At 40.9% G+C, this 20156-nt stretch overlaps 1 protein-coding gene across 3 annotated transcripts in view; it reads left to right on the forward strand.

Annotated features, from left to right (window-relative positions):
• Positions 1-537: 537 nt before the first annotated feature.
• LOC117293443 (RNA-binding protein 26-like) overlaps positions 538-20156 on the forward strand; it is a 30005-nt gene continuing 10386 nt past the window's right edge. Inside the window, exons 1-12 of one of the 3 annotated variants that reach the window (XM_033775780.1) lie at positions 538-645; positions 4832-4950; positions 5388-5700; positions 7327-7466; positions 8869-9123; positions 10481-10990; positions 12722-12799; positions 13979-14125; positions 15175-15309; positions 16183-16568; positions 17548-17682; positions 19338-19457. In XM_033775780.1, coding sequence (XP_033631671.1) covers positions 5441-5700; positions 7327-7466; positions 8869-9123; positions 10481-10990; positions 12722-12799; positions 13979-14125; positions 15175-15309; positions 16183-16568; positions 17548-17682; positions 19338-19457 — 2166 coding nt within the window. In that variant the 5' untranslated portion in view covers positions 538-645; positions 4832-4950; positions 5388-5440. Of the gene's footprint in view, positions 646-860; positions 900-2019; positions 2426-4831; positions 4951-5387; positions 5701-7326; positions 7467-8868; positions 9124-10480; positions 10991-12721; positions 12800-13978; positions 14126-15174; positions 15310-16182; positions 16569-17547; positions 17683-19337; positions 19458-20156 lie in introns of those variants that run through there. The other 2 variants (XM_033775779.1, XM_033775778.1) reach the window with 2 other exon arrangements.

Genomic DNA, 20156 nt, shown 5'->3' on the forward strand with positions numbered 1-20156 from the left:
GTAAAAATAAAAAGTATATCCAAACATAATATGAAAGGAATATTGCCTTTTTCTTCAAAAACAAAAATATAATTACGTTTGAATTACTTTTTAAATATATTTTAATATATTTTTTTCTGCCGTGTCAAAGTTTATCAAAACCTGTATGGAAGGGATATTGCCTGATTTTTGTTTGTTTGTTCAGTAGGCCCCTAACTGACACTAATAATGTTTTGCTGCGAGGGACCGTGTTCACATACGGACCGTAACAAACTTGTTTGGATATGATCAGGAATGACTTATTGACTGCATTATCACTAATGGATGCGTTCGAATAAGCTTCCCTATGTCAACCCCTGTGTCGACCCCGCGGTGCTCATTCGGTAGGGGGAGCCCAGACAAGCAGCTCGGGCCAGCCAGGGTGAGCCCCTGGAATGACGTCAAAGCTATTCGAACGTGCCGGGGCAGGATCGGGGCCGACCCGGGGAAGCTAATCGAATCAAACGCACCAAGAATAGTAACGTATTGAAAAATTTCTGTGGTAACTTACATTCTCCAAAAGTGGCAACATCATGCGGTCGGATTGTCTGGTTCCATTTTCAGGACCTTTCAGCTCCAGCTGGAAAATACAGTCAGCCATAGAAGGTTGCAGCTATGGAAATAGTGGTAGGCTACTAACGGGTTCTTTACAATAACATTCCAAGAAACCACAAGGTATCCATTGTGCTGAAGTCCACCGATGAATACAGACACTAGAAGACAGTTAATAGCGTATTAACGCTTGCATACATCATGGAGGAATAAGTTAGGAATAAATTCCAATTTATTCCTCCATGAATACATACATACATGAAGCAGATTCTCTCTGAATTGTCAAGTAACATGTTGATGGTTGGGAGCCGCGACCATCAGCTTGCTGGGTAAGATGACTATAATGGGTCTACTGCATTCATGTTTGTTGGTCAGAATCAACTTGAGTGCAGTTTGCAAGAAAATATACTGGTAGAACACACATGAACTTTTACAATCTTTTCCCGTGTGATCTCAACTGCAGAATGAATGAAGTGGTTGAAAAAATTAGGACAAATGAGTCCTTGCTCTATATGGTTCACAGTACCCCACCAAAGGTTAAAGTGGTGAGGTGAAACAGAGCAGTTGTAACGCGCCCAGTCCACTTTGGGCCGGGCCTGCGCCTATACATAGGCTCTTAAAATTAGGAACCTTTAATTAAAAAGATACATAATAAGTAACTTTTAGAGGGAAGATTTTGATGCTAAACTTCTGACCTTTCCCTTGATCGTGTTTGTCGTGCAGGTTTATCTTCTCTAGTGGTATAGGCTACCTTTGACCTAGTTGTAGACGAAAGCAATGACATTATTTTTCAAATTTTCGTTCTCATAATTATACAAACCCCATGATCAAACTTAAGAACGTTTTGGGCTGCAATAAATTGTTTTGTTTATTACAACAATGTATCAACCTTGTGCTCTGTGCTTCACTTTTTGAGAAGATTTGTTTAGTTTATAGATGCCGGGCGATTTACAAATTTTACTTAAAATTCGGGATGTTTTTTTTTTCTAGGATGAGAAGAAATCAAACGGCTGACCAACAAATGAAAAGAAATCTGAAGTTTAGTTGTCTGATATCTGGTTGGTTTTCAAGAGGCTGGGAGACTTTTAATATTTATTGAGTATTTTTTATATTTTATATTTAGCGGTATCATGATGAGCGTTGGTAATGAATGCGGCTGACTATCACCTAGACTAGGCCTACTCTTTTATTCACGAGATCGAGCCGCGGAGTGTGACGGTAGCTTGATGTACCGGCTAAAAAAAAAACTATCATCCACTAATGTTAAAGAGCGCCCTCTATTCTTCAACGGAATTATTTTCCCCTATGTCGAGTCGTCTTCATTATCATCAGCACGTAAAACACGAGTTGTATACCGGACGAGCTAGACGCAATATGCTAACGTAACGCCTATTCGTTTACGCATTGCTGGGGACGACTAGAAATAACCGATATAGTTAAGTGCATGCACGCAGCATGCAGTGAACGCGACAAACGTGGCGTCTTTAACATAACTTTGTCAATAACAAACACAAATTGTGGAATCAACGACAATAGGAAACCATAAAGCAAGATAACAAGCATAAAAGAGGTACAATTTGTGTGTACAGCTCATCTGCAGTGACCTGGCTTCAGCTAAAAATTTCGGCCAAACTTATTTTTGTGTTCCGAATCCATCTTGAATGAGTGAAAAAAAAAAACGCGATTCAACGTAAACTTATACGGAGTATAGTCACCCAGGCCAACCGCGTTGACAAACTACGTAGTTAGCGACACAGCACCAGACTACTACATGCTCTGTGCCAAGGAACAAAATGCCAGTGATACAAAATGTTGAGAAATTAAAGGCATGGTTAAAGAGAAAACTTGAACCTATGTAAGTATGAAAACAGTAATATTACTAATAGATTTTACGCATTTGAATAGTGTTTTTGCCCCAACTAGTATTACCTCAGGGCTCAGCATGATCTGGAAAATTGGGGAAAGTCAAGATGCCAAATTCAACCACCCCTTCTCTTCTGCTGCTGCTTCTCTTCTTCCTTGATCATCGTTAGTTGCGATAAAGTAGCCCTCCTGCCGACGGCGTAGGCGGAGGGTTACGAAGCTTTCGCAATGTGTGCAGGGCGAAATGGTTGAAATCGTACATTTTCGACAGCTAGTCAGCAGATTTGCTCAATTTTTACCACTTTTGAAAATCATGACACAAATTCTAGGGACACTACACGAACTTGATCCTCAATGTCTAATGAATCCTACCATATCACTCAAAACACCATTGAGGAAATAATTTGAAGAAAAAAGACGAAAACTTACCACCGAGCGAAAGAGTAAAAAATGTCCCAGGTTGAAAATTCGGATAAATTTCCGTATGGCGCCACCACTTTTTCACTCATTTTTACAAAAAGGGATATATCAATCAGGTAAATAAGTTCCTATATTATTTTATATCGAATAAAAAAGTGGTGGCGCCATACGGAAACTTTTCCTATTTAAATCTGAGGGGGACTAGCTGTCGAAAATGTACGTTTTTAACCATTTCGCCCTGCTCACAATGCGAAAGCTTCGTAACCCTCCGACTACGCCGTCGGCAGGAGGGTTACATTATCGCAACTAGATCATCTAGATCATTGTCAGACTTCACTTGCTCTTCTAGTTAGTACTTAAAATGGCAGTTATTTGTATTTTTACATTTTCTAATTCTGCTATTTCTAATTCTGTGGAATGTGAATAAACAGTTAACTAAGGTTTTAAAAAATCAGTTCATATGTTATTTACAAATTTAAGAGTAGACCCCGACCCGAGAGGGCGCTGTTCGTGACGTCAATTAAGGCAGACTTTGCCTGTAATGCGTAGAGTAAACACAATTGCAAAGTACATGTACATTTAAAAAAAACAAAAAACAAAAATTTTCCGCCAATGCCGACCAGGTGTATTGCTGCTGAGTGCAGAAAAACACTTTTTGAAATGTACCAACTCACGACTTGGACGTACATGTACTTTGCACGTGTGTTTACTTTACGCATTGCAGGCAAAGTCTGCCTCGATTTTCGTCACAAAAGGGGTAGGCGGAGTCAGCCCCCCAAACAACTTTATATATTTTTTAAACATATAAATCGTCACAAACAATTACTAAAAAAATTGTTTTATTGTTCGTAAGCATATACTCTTATGTTTGAAAGAAAACAAATTCTATTTCCAGGTGACTTTAACTTAACTTTGTTCTTCTCTCTATCTAAATCTAAAGCCCAGTTCAATCGTACTTCCTATGAATGTGTAGCGAAATTTACGTCATAAAACTCTGCTTTTGGTTTTGCCCAACTGAATGCAAATTTGCCAGCGTCGGAATGCTGGACGAAAAGTTTCCTCAACTTTTTCATTCGATATGAAATAATATAGTATCTAATTAATTTATTGAATGAGATATCCCTGTTTGTAAAAATGAGTGAAAAAGTGGTGGCTCCACTAAGCTTGGGCGGTTCCTTCGGTTACCCGGTTCTACCCGGTTCCAAATTGAAAACCGGACCGGCGGTTCCACTCTTCTGTGGAACCGGGTACCCGCTTTTGTCGGTTCCGATTTCAAAAGACCGAGTCCCAATTATAAAAGACTCTGTGGAGCCGATCCTGGGACGAACCGGCTCCAGAAATTGAGGCTTGAGTGAACTTTTAAAACCTATCTCAACGATCATAACTTGCTTATTGGAGGAAGCGTTCGCACCCTCTCATAATTGCGTTCAGGAAATTGTTTTTCAATGTTACTGTACGAGGAGATGAGGACTAAAAACACAAGAGGTGGACAAAATCCAACAAAACTTGGGTGCAGGTTAAAAAGTTTGACTTCAACTTCAAGATTTAGAGGAGCCTGGAACCAACTGGTCAATGGCTTTAAACCACTCGGAAAGAGTTTTGTCCAAAGGCCCACACTTCGTGTATCACAACTGATATAAAAAAATAACAAACCTGTGAAAATTTAGGCTCAATCGGTCATCGGAGTCGGGAGAAAATAACCGGGAAAACCAACCATTGTTTCCGCATGTTTCACTTGTCATAACATGGGTTTAAAATAAATCTGTATTTTTCGACAACGAGAATTGCTAATTGTAATATAATGTTTTCTCGAAAAGTAAAGCATTTCATGGAATAATATTTCAAGAGAAGTCTTTCATCGTTACCTTCTGTAAACCCTGTAAGTTGTTTGTAAATCTGTGAACTTTTTTTTTTGTTTTCTGTGCCGAAAGTGTATAATGGCTTATTGGCTTTAACATTTTCATACTTTTTTCTACAGATGTGAAGCTGATCCGGTCCCCTTGTCCAAGTATGTCGTTGCCCTCGTCAAAAAGGATAAGAGTGAGCAAGAGCTTAAAGAAATCTGCACTGCTCAGCTTGAAGTTTTCCTGGTCGATGGTATGCTATGGAATAGTTACTAAAGTCTTCCCCTTTACTGAGCCCAGACCCTCAGTACACAACTGCATGTTGTTGTTTTGTAAATTGGGAACTGAGGTAAACACTATGTATCAGGCCCGATGCTTCAGTCTTGATAGGGCAAGTTAGGGCACCAAGGCATTTTCTCCTTAGTAATGGGCACCTCTATGAGGAAGATGGTACTTTTTATTAGGAGCACCAAAGCAATGACCATGGGCATGGAGGCAACTTCCTGCAGTGCCTCATTGAAGCAAAGTTAAAGGCAAACTCTGGCTTGTGTAAAGTTTTTATAATTGCAAAAAGTGATAGCGGAAGATTCTGTGAGGTATCTTTTAGAGTTCCACTGGTCTGCAATTACAAGTAATTTCAGAGTAAGCAGGTTTTTATTGATTTTTTTTTTTATGTTTTTTTTTTTTTAGAAACGACAGGTTTCATCAATGAGCTTTTTGTAGCTATTGCTACAAAGTCCTACATGAATGAAGATGGCGACAATACCGCTACAGATTCTCCCACAGCGGACTTGGCCGTAGACAGCATGGGAGAGGTTCTACCTCCACCGTTGCCACAGCCCCAGGTGGCCGCTGACACATCAGCCTTGCGGGAGGAGATCGTATCATCATCGAAAGTTGGCGAAACGGGAAAGCGTGCATTGGAGACGGCAGAGGAAGGAGACCGAGAGCATCGCAGGACGCGTCGTAGTCGCAGCAGATCACGGAGTCACAGTCCTGGAAGGTGAGTTGGAATGTAGTAAATATTTTGAGACATCCGCTAGTACTGGGACGTGATTATCTTTGTCACACTTGAGCGGGGTTCATACTTTCTGCGAATGCAAATGCAATACGAATTTCATCTTCCTAACTGTGCAGAAACCTCCTCTGGAGTACATGTAGGCCTATACTCACAAATTCGTAATGAATTTTTGCATCAGTTGACTTGTGTTCAACTCCTGCGAAACATTCGCTGCCAAAACAGCCCTGTGGCGTCAATATTTGTATTGCATTGGCATTCGCAGGAAGTATGCACTGGGCTTTAGATTCAGCAAAGTCAAAAATGCTCTTTGTGTTTTTATCCACTTTCCATTTGCTGATTTCCTGTTTACAACCAATATATTTGTTTCACACTTTAAATCAGCAAGAAACAAATTGAAGTCTGTTCTTTTTAATGCATTATCTACTCTACCGTGTGTCTAAAAAAAAACTATACACTTTTGAAATGGCTGCAGAATAAAACAAATATGATTATGGTTAGATATGTATGGATAGCTTAAGGATTCAACTTTCATATGACACCAAAAGGTCATGATTGGGTAAGCACTGCTTACTGAAGAATTTGTAGCCGACATCTTGGGAGTGAATTTTGTAAGCGCCAAAGATTTTACCGGTCACAAATTTGAAGGCTAATTACTGCGCAACCTAGTTTTCATACCCTTTACAAAAGTGAACAGTGCTCACCCACTCATGATCTTGCTTTGGACTTTTTGTTGTCATATGAAATTTGAGTCCATAAGCTATCCATACTTATAAACCTTTCTTTTCCCCCAGAATCAAATATTTTTTATTCTGCAGCCATTTCAAAAGTGCATAGTTTTTTTTTGAGACATCCTGTATGGGTCTCACATGTTTTCAATCATTGGGTTAAGCCCTGTTTATACTCCCTGCGAATGCAATACAAATTTGGCTTCACAAATTCGCAACGAATAATTCACAACAGTCGACTTGCGCAACTCCTGTCAAACTTTTGCAGCGAGAACACCCATGTGACGTCAAAGTTTGCTTCATATTTGCATTCTCAGGAAGTATAAACCAGGCTTTAAAAGGAACACGTTGCCTTGGATCGGTCGGGTCGGTATTTGAAAAACGTTTGTAACCATGTGTTATAAAATGTATATGAGTAGAAAGATGTTGTAATAGTAGAATACAATGATCCACACAAACATGCACGGTTTTTCTTTTACCTCATCGACTAACATGGTCGGCAATTTATGGGAGTCAAATTTTTGACTCCCATAAATGGCCGACCGTGTTAGTTCGCAAAGTAAAAGGAAAACCGTTCAATTTCGAGGCAAATTTGTGTGGATCATTGTATTCTACTTTTACAACATCTTTCTAACCGTTGCATTTTATAACAAATGGTTACAAACGCTTTTTATAGACCACCTTGTCCAAGGCAACTTGTTCCTTTAATGTGGATGATAATCGTTTCAATTTTCTCCCAGCCACAACACTGCAGGTTTTAAACAGCCGTTTGTAACCTCGGTGAAATCTCTTATCCCTTCTTCAAAATCCAGTGGATGAAATTCCATATAAGGAATTATAGCTTTGATTTTTAAAATAATTGTTTTTTAAAAACCCATTCTAGACGGAGACGAACTCGTGAGGACGACAGGCCCCGTCGACGAGATGACCGCTATGATCGCCACAGTTCCCGCTACCATGGTGACAGAGACAGAGGCAGGGATAGATACGGCGGTTATAGGGGTGGGAGAGGGGGCTACAGAGGTCAGTGAGCTTCTGAGATATATTTATTCTGAATATTTTGTTCAAGTGCGAGCAGCAATGCCAACAGTTTGAACTGGAAAAGGGGATGGTTTAGAGAGCTGTGCCCAAATTCATAGAGTTGCTTAAGGGCACTGGACACTGTTAATAATTACTCAAAATAATTGATAGCATAAAAATCTTGGTAATGAGCAATGAAGAGCTGTTGATAAGTATTAAAAAAATGTGAGAAACGGCTCACTCTGAAGTAATGTAGTTTTTTAGAAAGAAGTAATTTCTCACGAAAATATTTTAAATGAATTTGAGCATCTGAAGCACACAATTTGTGCGATGGGTGTTTTGAAATTGCAAGAGAACATCTTGCAATTTCGACAACTAATTGAGTTCAAATCATTAAAGGTTTTTAATTTGATGCTTATGTTGAGATACACCAAGTGAGATCACTTTTTTTTAACAATTACCAAAGGTGTCCAGTGCCTCTTAGCACAAAGAGTAGCTCAGCACAACAAAATTAAGCTTACCAGGATAAGGTTACCAGCCAAACTACTATATGTAACAAGTTCAATGTGTGACTGGTATCCTGCTCGTTTCTAGGCAGAAAATTGATCAGCAATGTTTTCTGTGGAATTTAAAACTTCTCATGGTGGAATTATAATTTAGTAAGATATGATTTATCCATGAGCAACCATTTCCACACCCACCAATACAGTCGTTCTCCAATCTTTGCTTCAGTGTTTTTTTACTTCTAATCAACACGTAGGGACTCGCATTATTTCAGTAATGTTCAAAGAACAAGTAAAATACAAACACAATAGACCCTTCCCATGAAATATGCCAATTACATTCACGCATGTGTACAGACCCCACTGGTTGGCAAACGCCATAGCGTTGTGCACTAAGCAGATGCGCGATTGCATCTGTGTCACGCCGCCATTAGCTGTACAAAAAGGGCGATATTCCCTCATTTTGCCAACCAAAATGTTAGTGCGCACGCTGTGTGCAATTTACATATTTCATGGGAAGGGTCTATTGGGAAGAATTGAACACAAAATAATTTTTTTGAAGTTACAAGAGTAATCAGCACAAACTTAATCTTCATTAAATGCCCTAAAAGGTACCATTGCATTATTCTGTATTTGAGATCAATTTCTGGGAACCCCCAACCAGAATTTGATTGCAGATAGAATGCTAGAGAAACTATGCCCTTGAAATCAACGTGATTGTGTGATTAATATGCACTCATGTCAAACACGAGGGTACACATCGGCAAATATTACGAAAATTGGAAGTTGTTCCTAGCTTCTACAATGCCCATAGAAGAAGCTAGTTATGACACTTGCGTACTATGCTAAATTAAAAATCATTATTGTTACAATATTTTGCTGTTAATTTTTCTTTTCTACAGGTGCTCGAAGCAATAGAGAAAGGTCGTACAATGACCGTCGTGATGACCGCCGGGACGATCGGCGTGATAGTGAACGGCACCGTTCCCACTCCAGAAGCCGGTCCAGATCGCGGTCACGTTCCCGGTCTCGCAGTGGCTCCCCGGCACCGCCGAGTGGGTCAGTGTTAAACAGCGTCATCACAGTTGTAGGAGGAAGTCAGGGGGACCAGCCCGGCATGAAACCAATGGTTAGGGATAGATGCAGGGACTATGATGGTGAGTGTTTCAGGCCGGAATGATTTGTTTTTGAAAGATCAACGGCACCAAGGCATTTTCTCCTTGGTAAAGGGCACCCTATTGACCCCTTGCATGCGCGTCACACGCGGCGACTGTACCTTGCTTACCATTTTGGTGGTCAATAGGTTTACGTGTAAACGCTGCGGTGCCTAAAATGCGCACTTCACTGACTATCGCACAGAGTGACGCTATCCAAGATTATTCGATTATGACGTCAGGTGAAAGGGATAAATAAGGAAATTGTAAATTTCTACTGGAGCACCAAGGCAATGACCAAGGGCATTAAGGCAATGACCAAGGGACGTAGAGGTAATCGCCTTCATTGTCTTCGTTGGGTATCAGACTAAGTGTTTGCTGCAATTTCATGTTGTTTTGGAAGTCACAGGGCTTGAATTTGGGATTGAGTTCCACAAGTCCAGTGGTTTTAAAGAACTTATTTTGCAGTGAAATCTTCATGGTCAATGATCAATCAACAACACACATTGAACAAAATATCCTGGAGACCTTTTCGCAAATACCCATTGCCCAAACACTAACTGTTGAATGAGGTGCATGCTGGTCTAGCTAGGGATCAAACTTGATCGCTAGCTAGACCAGCATGCACCTCATTCAACGCCTACAGCGCATGTACCGAGTATTTTTCGATAAGGTCTATGAACTTTGCCCGCTATTGGCCAAAAATGTCAATGCTTGAATAGCCTTAATCCAGGGCTGTTTATAGTACATAAACCACAGGCATGTGCCACGTTCTTTACTCGGCTAGTGTATGCACATTACACCATTAAGTGATTTTGCACCATAATCAACACAGGGACTCACATTATATCAGAAATCTACACAACACAAGTACAACAAATTCAGAATTAGTTTGGCGTAAATTCACACACAATTAGGAAAAAGAGCAACTTGATTAAATGCCCTAAAAGGTACCATTGCATTATTCTGTTTTTGAGATCAATTTCTGGAAACTCCCAACCAGAATTTGATTGCAGATAGAATGCTAGAGAAACAACGTCCTTGAAATCAACATGATTGTGTGATTAATATGCACTCATGTCAAACACGAGGGTACACATCATTTGAAACTATCTGCAGCCGATTTCACGAAACACTAGGATTAATCTTAACTCCAGTTAGGAGGAGTTACCCGTCCTAACTTAGGATGGGTTCAATGTGTCCTACGTATTTGGATACGGAACTAAACCCGTCTTAAGTCCTAAGATTAATCCTAAGTTAGGAAGAGTTTGGTGAAATCGACGGCTGGACCCATAACTCCTGATATTATATGCTTCAAAATCTGCTTTGTGCTGAATGGTGTTTTTATTTGTTTCTACAGAGAAAGGTTTCTGCATGAGAGGAGAGCTGTGTCCATTCGACCACGGGAACGATCCAGTAATAGTTGACGACGTCAACCTACCCAAGATGCTGAACCCAACCCCACCCCTACCAGCCCAGCCTCCACCCTCCCAACCTCCGCCCCCTCACATCAACCCCGGCATGCAGCCACCAGGCATGCCCCCAGGCATGCCCATGCCGCCGAGGTTACCACCCCCTCCTCCTGGAGCGCCGTTCCGCCCTCCATTCATGCCCCCTGGGCCACCGCCACCGGGGCAGCAACAGCATGGACCACCGAGGATGATGGGCCCCATGATGCCACCCAACTCCCATGGGGAACCTTTCCTCAACATGCCCCCCATGGGTCCCCCACCCCACATGCTGAGAGGCCTACCACCCATGTCCAGGGCTGATGGGATGCCACCAATGCAGCGTGGACCTCCTCCCCCAATGCCAAGAGGTCCACCGCCACAAAATATGAGAGGTCCTATGCCCCCACGAGGCCCGCCAGGTAATTTTTGAATCCGTCTCCTAAGCCCTTCTGACTGAGAACAAGTAGCTTAAGAATTAACTAAAAGCAAAAAGTAAACTTGCTGGTACAACCATGTATTTGATCTCTTTTTAGGGAGTGTTGGCTCTAAAAAAGATCCAGTTTGGTTTCGAGGTGTCGAACAGAATACTCTGCTCGTCTTTTCATAAACATCAAGACCAAACCAGTTCTTTCAGAGCTAACACTCACTCAAAGGAGATTAAATACATGGTTGTACCCGCAAGTTCACTATTTATTATTATAACACAATTCTTGCTTGTTCTGTATTCTGGTTGGCTGAAACACGGTCACGTGGGATGAACTAATAATGGCTAGTGATCGCGCGTGCGTGTTTTGCGGGAATAGTACCAGAGCGGGCACTAGTCTTTGCAAATAGTGCCCGCAGTAACAGCGCCCTCTCTTGACTTGAACCGTGAACAAACTACAAAATTCCTTTTTCTGTTCTTATTTGACATTTTAAGACCGAGCTGTGTTATAAAACACATATTGACTGGCATAATTCGGTAACTAGTGTACGTCTATTCCCCCTTTTGCCTGTGAGTAACCAGAAGAGGGGCCTATTTCCCTCGGCCGCGCTCTTCTGGTCACTCAAAGTCCCTCGTGGGAATAGACGTATACTAGTTACCTTGTTGCCAGTCAATATGTGTATAATAGTTATTTCTTATTATTCACACCATGCAAAGCTTCAAACATCACTTATCAAGTTGCTTGTAATCATTATTGTGTTATAGGCTCTGACAGTACTAACATTTGGTTCTTACAGCACACATATATCACAGTGGCTAGATCAAGGCACTTTATCTTATCATTTTCCCTAGTCATAAAAATGATCAATCTCCTGGGCCCAATTTCATAGAGCTGCTTAAGCACAAAATTTCGCTTAAGAAAAAAAATCCTTGCTTAGTAAAATTAGATTACCGGCCAAGACTCCACTCAATTGTTATGCTAAGTAAACAACAGCTAAATACCAGTCACAAGCAATGTATATGGCCTGACATTTTTGCAAGTAACATGTATAAAATAAGCGAGCTATTTTCGTGCTTAAGCAACTTTTTTGCTTAAGCAGCTCTATGAAATTGGCCCCTGGCGATGACTAGAGCAAGCTAGTCGAAGCGCTGAGACCATTTAAGAACTCACTCTGCGGTAGTGAAGTTAGTTATAATCCTATATAAGCTGAAGTAGTAGTCCCAGTCGATAGTCTACCTTCTGCCCAGGTAGAAGTTAAAAAGCAGGACAGTTCTCTTCAGAACTGAGAAGTCTCCCGTGATCCGTCTACTCCGCTGTAGTAGAATATACAGCAAGATGGTTAGCAAGTAGAAACACACATAGTGTTACCGCAACCCAAATATATACTTATTGTTGTCAAAAATTGTACCCACGCAGATAATCAAATACTTCCGGGCGATTAGAAACAATTATAGTTGAGTGTTTTCGACTGCTTGGCAGCAGCGTACCATTATTTTCAACTAAAAGATATGTTTCTTAAAGGGAAAGGAAAGCCTGGTCCATACTTCCTGCAAATGCGATACGAATTTGACGTCACAAACAGTTGAAATGGGCTCAACGCCTGCGAAGCATTCGCTGTGAAAACAGCCCCCGGATGTAACAATTTGCTTCAGAAATATGACATAGGAAGAAAAACCATGTTGAGGGCTCACTCTTGAATGTTTATTATGTTTTTTATGTATGTAGGTCAAGACAGAAACAATCTGAGGATGGAGCGACCCCCCGGGCCTCCGCCTCTCCGTTTTCCACCCCCTAATCAAGAAGGTAATTTAGGCCCGCCATGATATGCATTCACTGATATACAATGTATGCTCATTTACTAAATGACAACAGGGGAAGGACCTTGCTCAAATAGCATGTCAACCAAATAAATTATGGGCTTAAAGACAGTGGACACTATTGGTAATTGTCAAAGACCAGTCTTCTCACTTGGTGTATCTCAACATATGCATAAAATTACAAACCTGTGTAACGTTGAGCTCAACTAGTTGTCGAAGTTGCGAGATAATAATGAAAGAAAAAGCACCCGTGTGCTTTCAGATGCTTGATTTCGAGATCTCAAATTCTAAACTTGAGGTCTCAAAATCAAATTTGTGGAAAATTACTCTTTTCTCGAAAATTACGCCACTTCAGTGGGAGCTGTTTCTCACAATGTTTTATCGTTACCAAGTAAGGTTTTATGCTAATAATTATTTTGAGTAATTACCAATAGTGTCCACTGCCTTTAAATGGTTTGGGTACCTTATGTACGACACACAACACATAAGTCCACAGTTTTCTAGCTTCAGCAAGAAAATATTACATCAACAAATTTCTGCTTTAGAACCGATCAAACCCCCACACCTCTGAAGTAAGGTAGTTTTTGAGAAAGAATTAATTTCCATTAATTTGATTTTTAGACCTCAGAATTAGATTTTGAGGTTTTGAAATCAAGCATCTGAAAGCACACAACTTTGTTATTTTATGCACTATGTTGAAATACACAAAGTGAGAAGACTGGTCTTTGACAATTACCAATAGTGTACAATGTCTTAAACCCTGGGCGACTACTGAAATTTGCTACTCGACTAGCCGCACCTCAAAAAGGTGTGACTTCAACACTAGTCTTGAATTATTTTTAATTCCAAAGATGCATTGCAGCATATTTTTTCTTGCAGGCGCAATATAATGAAATTCATGCTGAAGGGATTGAAGGATTGTGTCACTGAGGTCTGATTGTGTTATGTAAATGCATTATGTTGCGTGTATAGTTGTGAGCGACACAATTGGATCACCAAGCAGGTAGTCCCAACAATTTGTTGTAGTAGTCGTGGCGTCACGATTAACTAAGTAGTTGAATAACAGTAGTCGTGACTCGACTAAGCAATCAATAGTCGCGACTTTGACACTAGTCGTACTAGTGGCCAGTCTTATTTCCATTGCTTCTGTGTTTTTGTACTTCAGGACCACCAAGGCACCTACAACCGCGGCCAAACAGGCCCCCCATGCCATTTCAGCACCCACCCAGGATGAACATGCCAAGGGGCCCCCCTCCTGGACAACCGAGGGGCCCCCCTCCTGGACAGCGGCAACGGTTCTCTCCACCCCGGGGTAAAGTTGTTTTCTCTTTTTAATTCCCAGCTGGATATTGAGGCATCTGCAGCCGATTTCACAAAACTTTACGCAGCTGCATAAGTCCACTTGCGCAACGTTTATGGTGCAAGTATTATAGACCACTGCAAAGTAGAATACCATCAAACATAAATGAGTGGCCATGAAGCTCGGTACTCTATTGGTTAACAGTTTCTGCCCAAACCTTAGTCAGTTTCCCAAACTCGTTTACATGACGCCACCATTAGCCCCCAAAAGGCGTGACGTTTCCTCCGATGTGCTATGTGAACCAGTAGTGTTAGTACACTCATGCAATGTACATGTAGTCTACATGCTTCATTTGAAGGCTCTATCATCAGGAGTGCGTCGGTGGGAAAAAAAGAGATTCTTTTTGTCCCGGTTACAAATACATCACTCTGACTTGTCACACAAGGCAACTTTTGCAGGCAACTTGGAGGCAACCAACTGCAGTTATTTTTCAAACATTATCTTACAATCCACAGGAAAAATACATGAACATTAAAATATGACTGTCTTTTCTTTTTGGAAATTGCCTGGAACTGGTTGCCTATAAATTGCCACATGTGACATGGCCTTTATTGATCAACTTATCTAGAACTGATGATACTGTTTCCAGAATATCCTTGAAATCTTATAACTCCCGGGGTGACCAAAAGGTGGACATGCCCTCATTTCATAACGCCTCCTAAAACGTGTATCCTAGTGTCCAAAAAAATGTTTGCCCTGCAATATTTTCTGAAATTTCTCCCTGGGCCCAATTTCATAGAGCTGCTAAGCACAAAAATTTGCTTAGCGTGAAATTTCGTCATTGGTAAATACAGGAGTACCAACCGATTTTCCATTTTGTTGCATTTCCTAGTTACTTGTATTCAGCTGTTGTATGGTTATCTTGCAAATCACGTAGAAATATGGTTGGGAAATCCTGATTTTATCAAGGCAAACATTTCATGCTAAGCAAGTTTTTGTGCTTAGCAGCTCTATGAAATTGGCCACTGGTCACTAATTGTAATGTATTTGATGTTATTTAGGGGAGTTACAGCAGCCCCCACCTGATGGCTACAATCCAGAGAATCCTGCCCTTGATGCGTCACCATTTTACGTTCCCCGAGCCAACCTGCGGACCTTAGTAGGGGTGCAAACTGTACCTCTTGCTGACAAAAAGGGTAAGGAATAACACCACCTCCCTCCACAATTTTGCCTTATGCCCGGTTCATACATTCTGCAAATGCAATAAATTGTTTACGTCACGGGGCTGTTTTTGCAGTGAATGTTTCGTGGGAGTTGAGCATGATAGTAATAATACTAATAATAATGGCTTCTTATATAGCGCTCAGGTCCGTCACGCAGTGACGCTCATGGCGCTTCAACATTATTACCCATGGGTTGGATTTCACAAAGAGTTAGGACAAGTCTTATCTCAAGTTAGGACCAGTTACTCGTCCTAACTTGGGACTATCAATGCAATTTGTGTATCTCCTAGGACTAGTCCTAAAGTTAGGATTAGTCCTAACTCTTTGTGAAAACGACCCCTAGTCCCTGGGGAGTATAGATCCTTGTGCAACAAATGTGCTACTCGACTAGATCAATTACAAGAACCATCTGTGCCCTCACAGGTACCCGTTTACGCCTGGGTGGAGTGAAGCACAGCTCAACTGATGAGAATTATCCATTGCGAATTTGTGACATAAACTTTGTATCCCATTCGTAAGGAAGCCTGAACCAGGCTTCATACTGGGTTTTTTGCGACAAGTAAAAATTATGGCAGTCGACGACGAGGACTCATCAGGCTTGTAGAATTACTCCTAAAGGAATGCTACAAAAATATCTTGAAAATGAGGATGCACAACACATTGTTACATTTAAGAATTGTGGCCTATTTTTCTGTGAATGTTTTGTACACCTGCAGTTTTTAATTCATTAATTTTCAAAAAGACTTTGGTAACATATATTATACTTGATTTAGTTTTATACAACGATTCATTTTGTCTGTCAATCCAAGAAGTAAACAGTAATTTTATTTTATTTGTTCCTGTCAGATATTGAAGAGCTTGAGGCAGAAACTAAAAAACTAGAGATGGTGAACACTCGTACTGTACTCGTCGACTCTCCACAATCAACGAAAGATCCTTCTGCCGGAGACTCAAGGAATGTTGTTGCTTCTGCGACCTCTTATCCCGGAAGCCGAAAGAGGCCATACGAGCCTGACACGTCTGCCCAGGGTCAAGACAGCGGGGCGTCACCGAGTAAAATGATGCCAGACTCCACGAGGAAGGTGATCAGCAGCGGAGAGTGGCGGCCAAAGAAGACAAAGATCACCCCAAACAGTAGGACCTTGGAGATCAAGAAAATACCAAGGGAGTTGAATAGCATCGCCAAACTGAACGAACATTTCCAGAAGTTTGGCGTTATTAAGAACCTACAGGTGGGATGATAAAATAATAATATTAATTGATTTTTGAAAAAAAGGAAGCACTTTACACACCCGAAGGGTGTCTCAAAGCGCTTCTAGCATTGGTCACTGGGCCTTTTAATTCATTCCTTAAACCATCTCGGCTCCCTAGGATTAAAGAGCCTGTGCAACAAGTATGCGCTACTCAACTAAATCAATCACAAGAACCATCTCTGCCCTCACAGGTACCCATTTACCTCTGGGTGGAGTGAAGCAACTATAGCGAAGTGTCTTGCTCAGGGAAACAACTGTCACGACCAGGATTCAAACCCACACTCTGCTGAATAGAAGCACCAGAGCTTGAGTTCGGTGCTCTTAACCGCTCAATTTTCGCTGCTAACCCGTGAAATATGCTTGCCGTAAGCACAGAATTCCCTGCTTCCGTAAGCTCCGATTCTGTGCTTACGGTAAGCAGAGCCATGAAATTGGGCCCAGAAGGCAACTCAAGCTTCAAGACGTGTGACCAATTTCATGGCTCTACTTACTGCAGAATGCTGTGCTAACAGTCATGATTCCCCACTTCAGTGAAAGCGCCAAATTTCTGCGCTAGCTGTGAAAGTGAAGAATGCCTAGTAATGTGGAGTATGCACAAGCACACGCCAAAATTCCCTTCTAACCCGTGAAATTTGCTTGACGCAAGTGCAGAATTCCCTGCTCCCGCAAGCACCGTTTCTTTGCTTATGGTATTCAGAGCCATGAAAATGGGCTCGGCTTACTCTCACCAAACGCTTCTCAAAAAGCTCTTTTAACATTCCTCCCGAGCAGACCATTATTTGTTGTTGATTCTTTTTCTTGTATTTTCTCAGAATCTTCTGGTACCGGTTCGGACATGGACTTGGCTCTTGTCATGAAATCTGAACCAGTTCCAAAAAATAGTGGAACCACTCAAGCCTTTCTAGTACTCGGTCTTTTAAAGAAGTTCACCTTAATGATAATATTTGTTTGCTTTCAGGTTGCGTTTGGTGGACAGCCTGACGCTGCACTGGTTACTTACAACACGCATCTTCAAGCGAGGGCAGCACACAACTCGATTGAGGCTGTTCTGAACAATCGATTCATCAAAGTGTTCTGGCACAATGAAAACCAGGTAGGATAATCACGTTTAATTAAATTTGACATCATCAGTCTTCAAACACTGTCCAACTTATTGAGTACTACCTGGGGAAGTAGGAAATTGGCCGGGACTACAGTGGAGCAAGAGGAATTCTCATTATTAAAGGAACACTTTGCCTTCGATCGGTTGATTTGGTCTTTGAAAAGCGTTTGTAACCGTTTGTTATAAATTGCATATTGGTTAGAAAGATGTTTTTAAAGTAGAATACAATGATCCACACATATTTGCCTTGAAATTGCGTGGTTATCCTTTTACTTTGCGAACTAACACGGTCGGCCATTTATGACTCCCATAAATGGCCGACTATGTTTGTTTGGAACATTAAAATATCTTTCTTATCATATGCATTTAATAAAAAACGGTAACAACTGCTTTTCAAAGACTAACTCGACCGATCCAAGGCAACGTGTTCCTTTAACTTCACTGCCATAGAGTTGTTTCTAAGTGGTCTCAGCATATTGACTAGCCTGCTCTACATGAAGTCATCAGCAATTGTTGGCGATATTCCCCAACTGCATGTTTTTTCCCCCAAAACTTTGTGGAGTTTCTTGAGTATTCCTTTCCTTTGAAAATACCGATGAATCCTGACTTTGAAAAAATGACAAAGACAACAAAGGTTCTAGTAATAAAACTTGGGGCTTGTTATGTTGTGGGAAAATATGAGTATGCACTCGCTGTGATCTGTAAAACCTCGACCATAAGCCACGGTCGATAATCTGCCATGGTATGCTTGAATCTCAGAACACTCAGGCTTTCCTCCTTTAGCTGATAGCAATGATGAACAATAGTTGGAGCCTGTCCTGTCTTGTATACCACAACAACCCCCTGGAAATAGGGACATTACAAGCATGAAATCCAGTACCTTCTGTCTATTTTTTGTATAAGGGCAGGCAAATACACACGTCAGCCATATGAATGACTGCAAAACAAATTAAGGTTGCTTCGAAGTTCCAAGCAAAAAATCGGATGAAAGGGCAATCCAACATATTTTTGGGGGGGCCTAATTACCAATTGTGTACCTTCCCTTTAAAGTGGTTTTGATTGGCAGCTAATTTTGTGGGTGACTACGTTTTTTTCATTCGTGTTCAACGCCTTTTCTTAATATTCTATTTTTCCACATCTAACAACACCACACAGTTGTTAAAGGAACACGTTGCTTTGGATCGGACTTGTTGGTCTATAAAAAGCGTTTGTAACCATTTGTTATAAAATGCATATGGTTGGAAAGATGTTTTAAAAGTAGAATACAATGATCCACACATATTTGCGAACCAACTTGGTCGGCCATTTATGGGAGTCAAAAATATGACTCCCATAAATGGCCGACCGTGTTTGTCGACGAGGTAAGAGGAAAACCACGCAATTTCGAGTGATACTTGTGTGGCTCATTATATTCTACTTTTAAAATATCTTTCTAATCATATGCATTTTATAACAAACGTTACAAACGCTTTTCAAAGACCAACTCGACCGATCCAATGCAACGTGTTCCTTTAACAGGATGCATAGCAGTTGATGAAAAATGGTTAGATGTGGGAGGACAGGAAATCTATGCAAACCAGAACAAATTCTTATTTGGGATTCTTAGTTGGGATTTTCATTTGGGACAAACTTGTATTCAATTACAGGATGGTGGTGAATCAGCCCCTAGTGGATCAAAGAAACCATCCATCAAAGACCGATTGGGAATCCCAACCAAAGATCAGCTGACATTCATCAAGAACAAACCTGAAGCCAGTGCAGAGAGGGTAAGTCTTGTACTTTGTTTGTTTGTTTGTTTGTTTGTTTGTTTGTTTGTTTGTGTGTGTGTGTGTGTTTGTTTGTTTGTTTGTTTGTTTGTTTGTTTGTTTGTTTGTTTGTTTGTTTGTTTGTTTGTTTGTTTGTTTGTTTGTTTGTTTGTTTGTTTGTTTGTTTGTTTGTTTGTTTGTTTGTTTTTAAATGATTTTCTGGTCAAGGGAACTCGGCAAACTTCCACAAGTAGTTTTATCTTCCAGTATGCCCTAATCCTCCACTCAGATGCTCGAACTACTCCGAGTTTTTATAGTGCACTCTGCATGTTGTGACTGTCAATGCGTCACGCTCCGCATATGGTCAGTGCAAAAGTTACATTCTAAACTTTGTGCACGCAAAAACAAAAACATAACCTAACCTCATTGACTTAAGGCGGCTGGAAGAAAAATTTGTTTGGCCTCGTTGGATGTGGGGCGCAGAAGCGCTAGATTTTCTTGAATTCCACTTGCGCTTGTGTGATAACTTATGATAAACACCAAGCTGGCAACAGCAAATCTACCTCATACAAACATTGGTTTAACGTCTATGAGTATGAATTGCACAAACCAAGAAACTGTGACTCAATTGTGAGACAACAATACTTATTCTAGTCATTGTGATATCAGCGGATAGCTTGGTATGAACCTACAACCTTCTGATTGCAAGTCCTGTAGTCT

This window comes from Asterias rubens, chromosome 8 (assembly GCF_902459465.1).
Source record: "Asterias rubens chromosome 8, eAstRub1.3, whole genome shotgun sequence".
NCBI classification, from domain to species: domain Eukaryota; kingdom Metazoa; phylum Echinodermata; class Asteroidea; order Forcipulatida; family Asteriidae; genus Asterias; species Asterias rubens.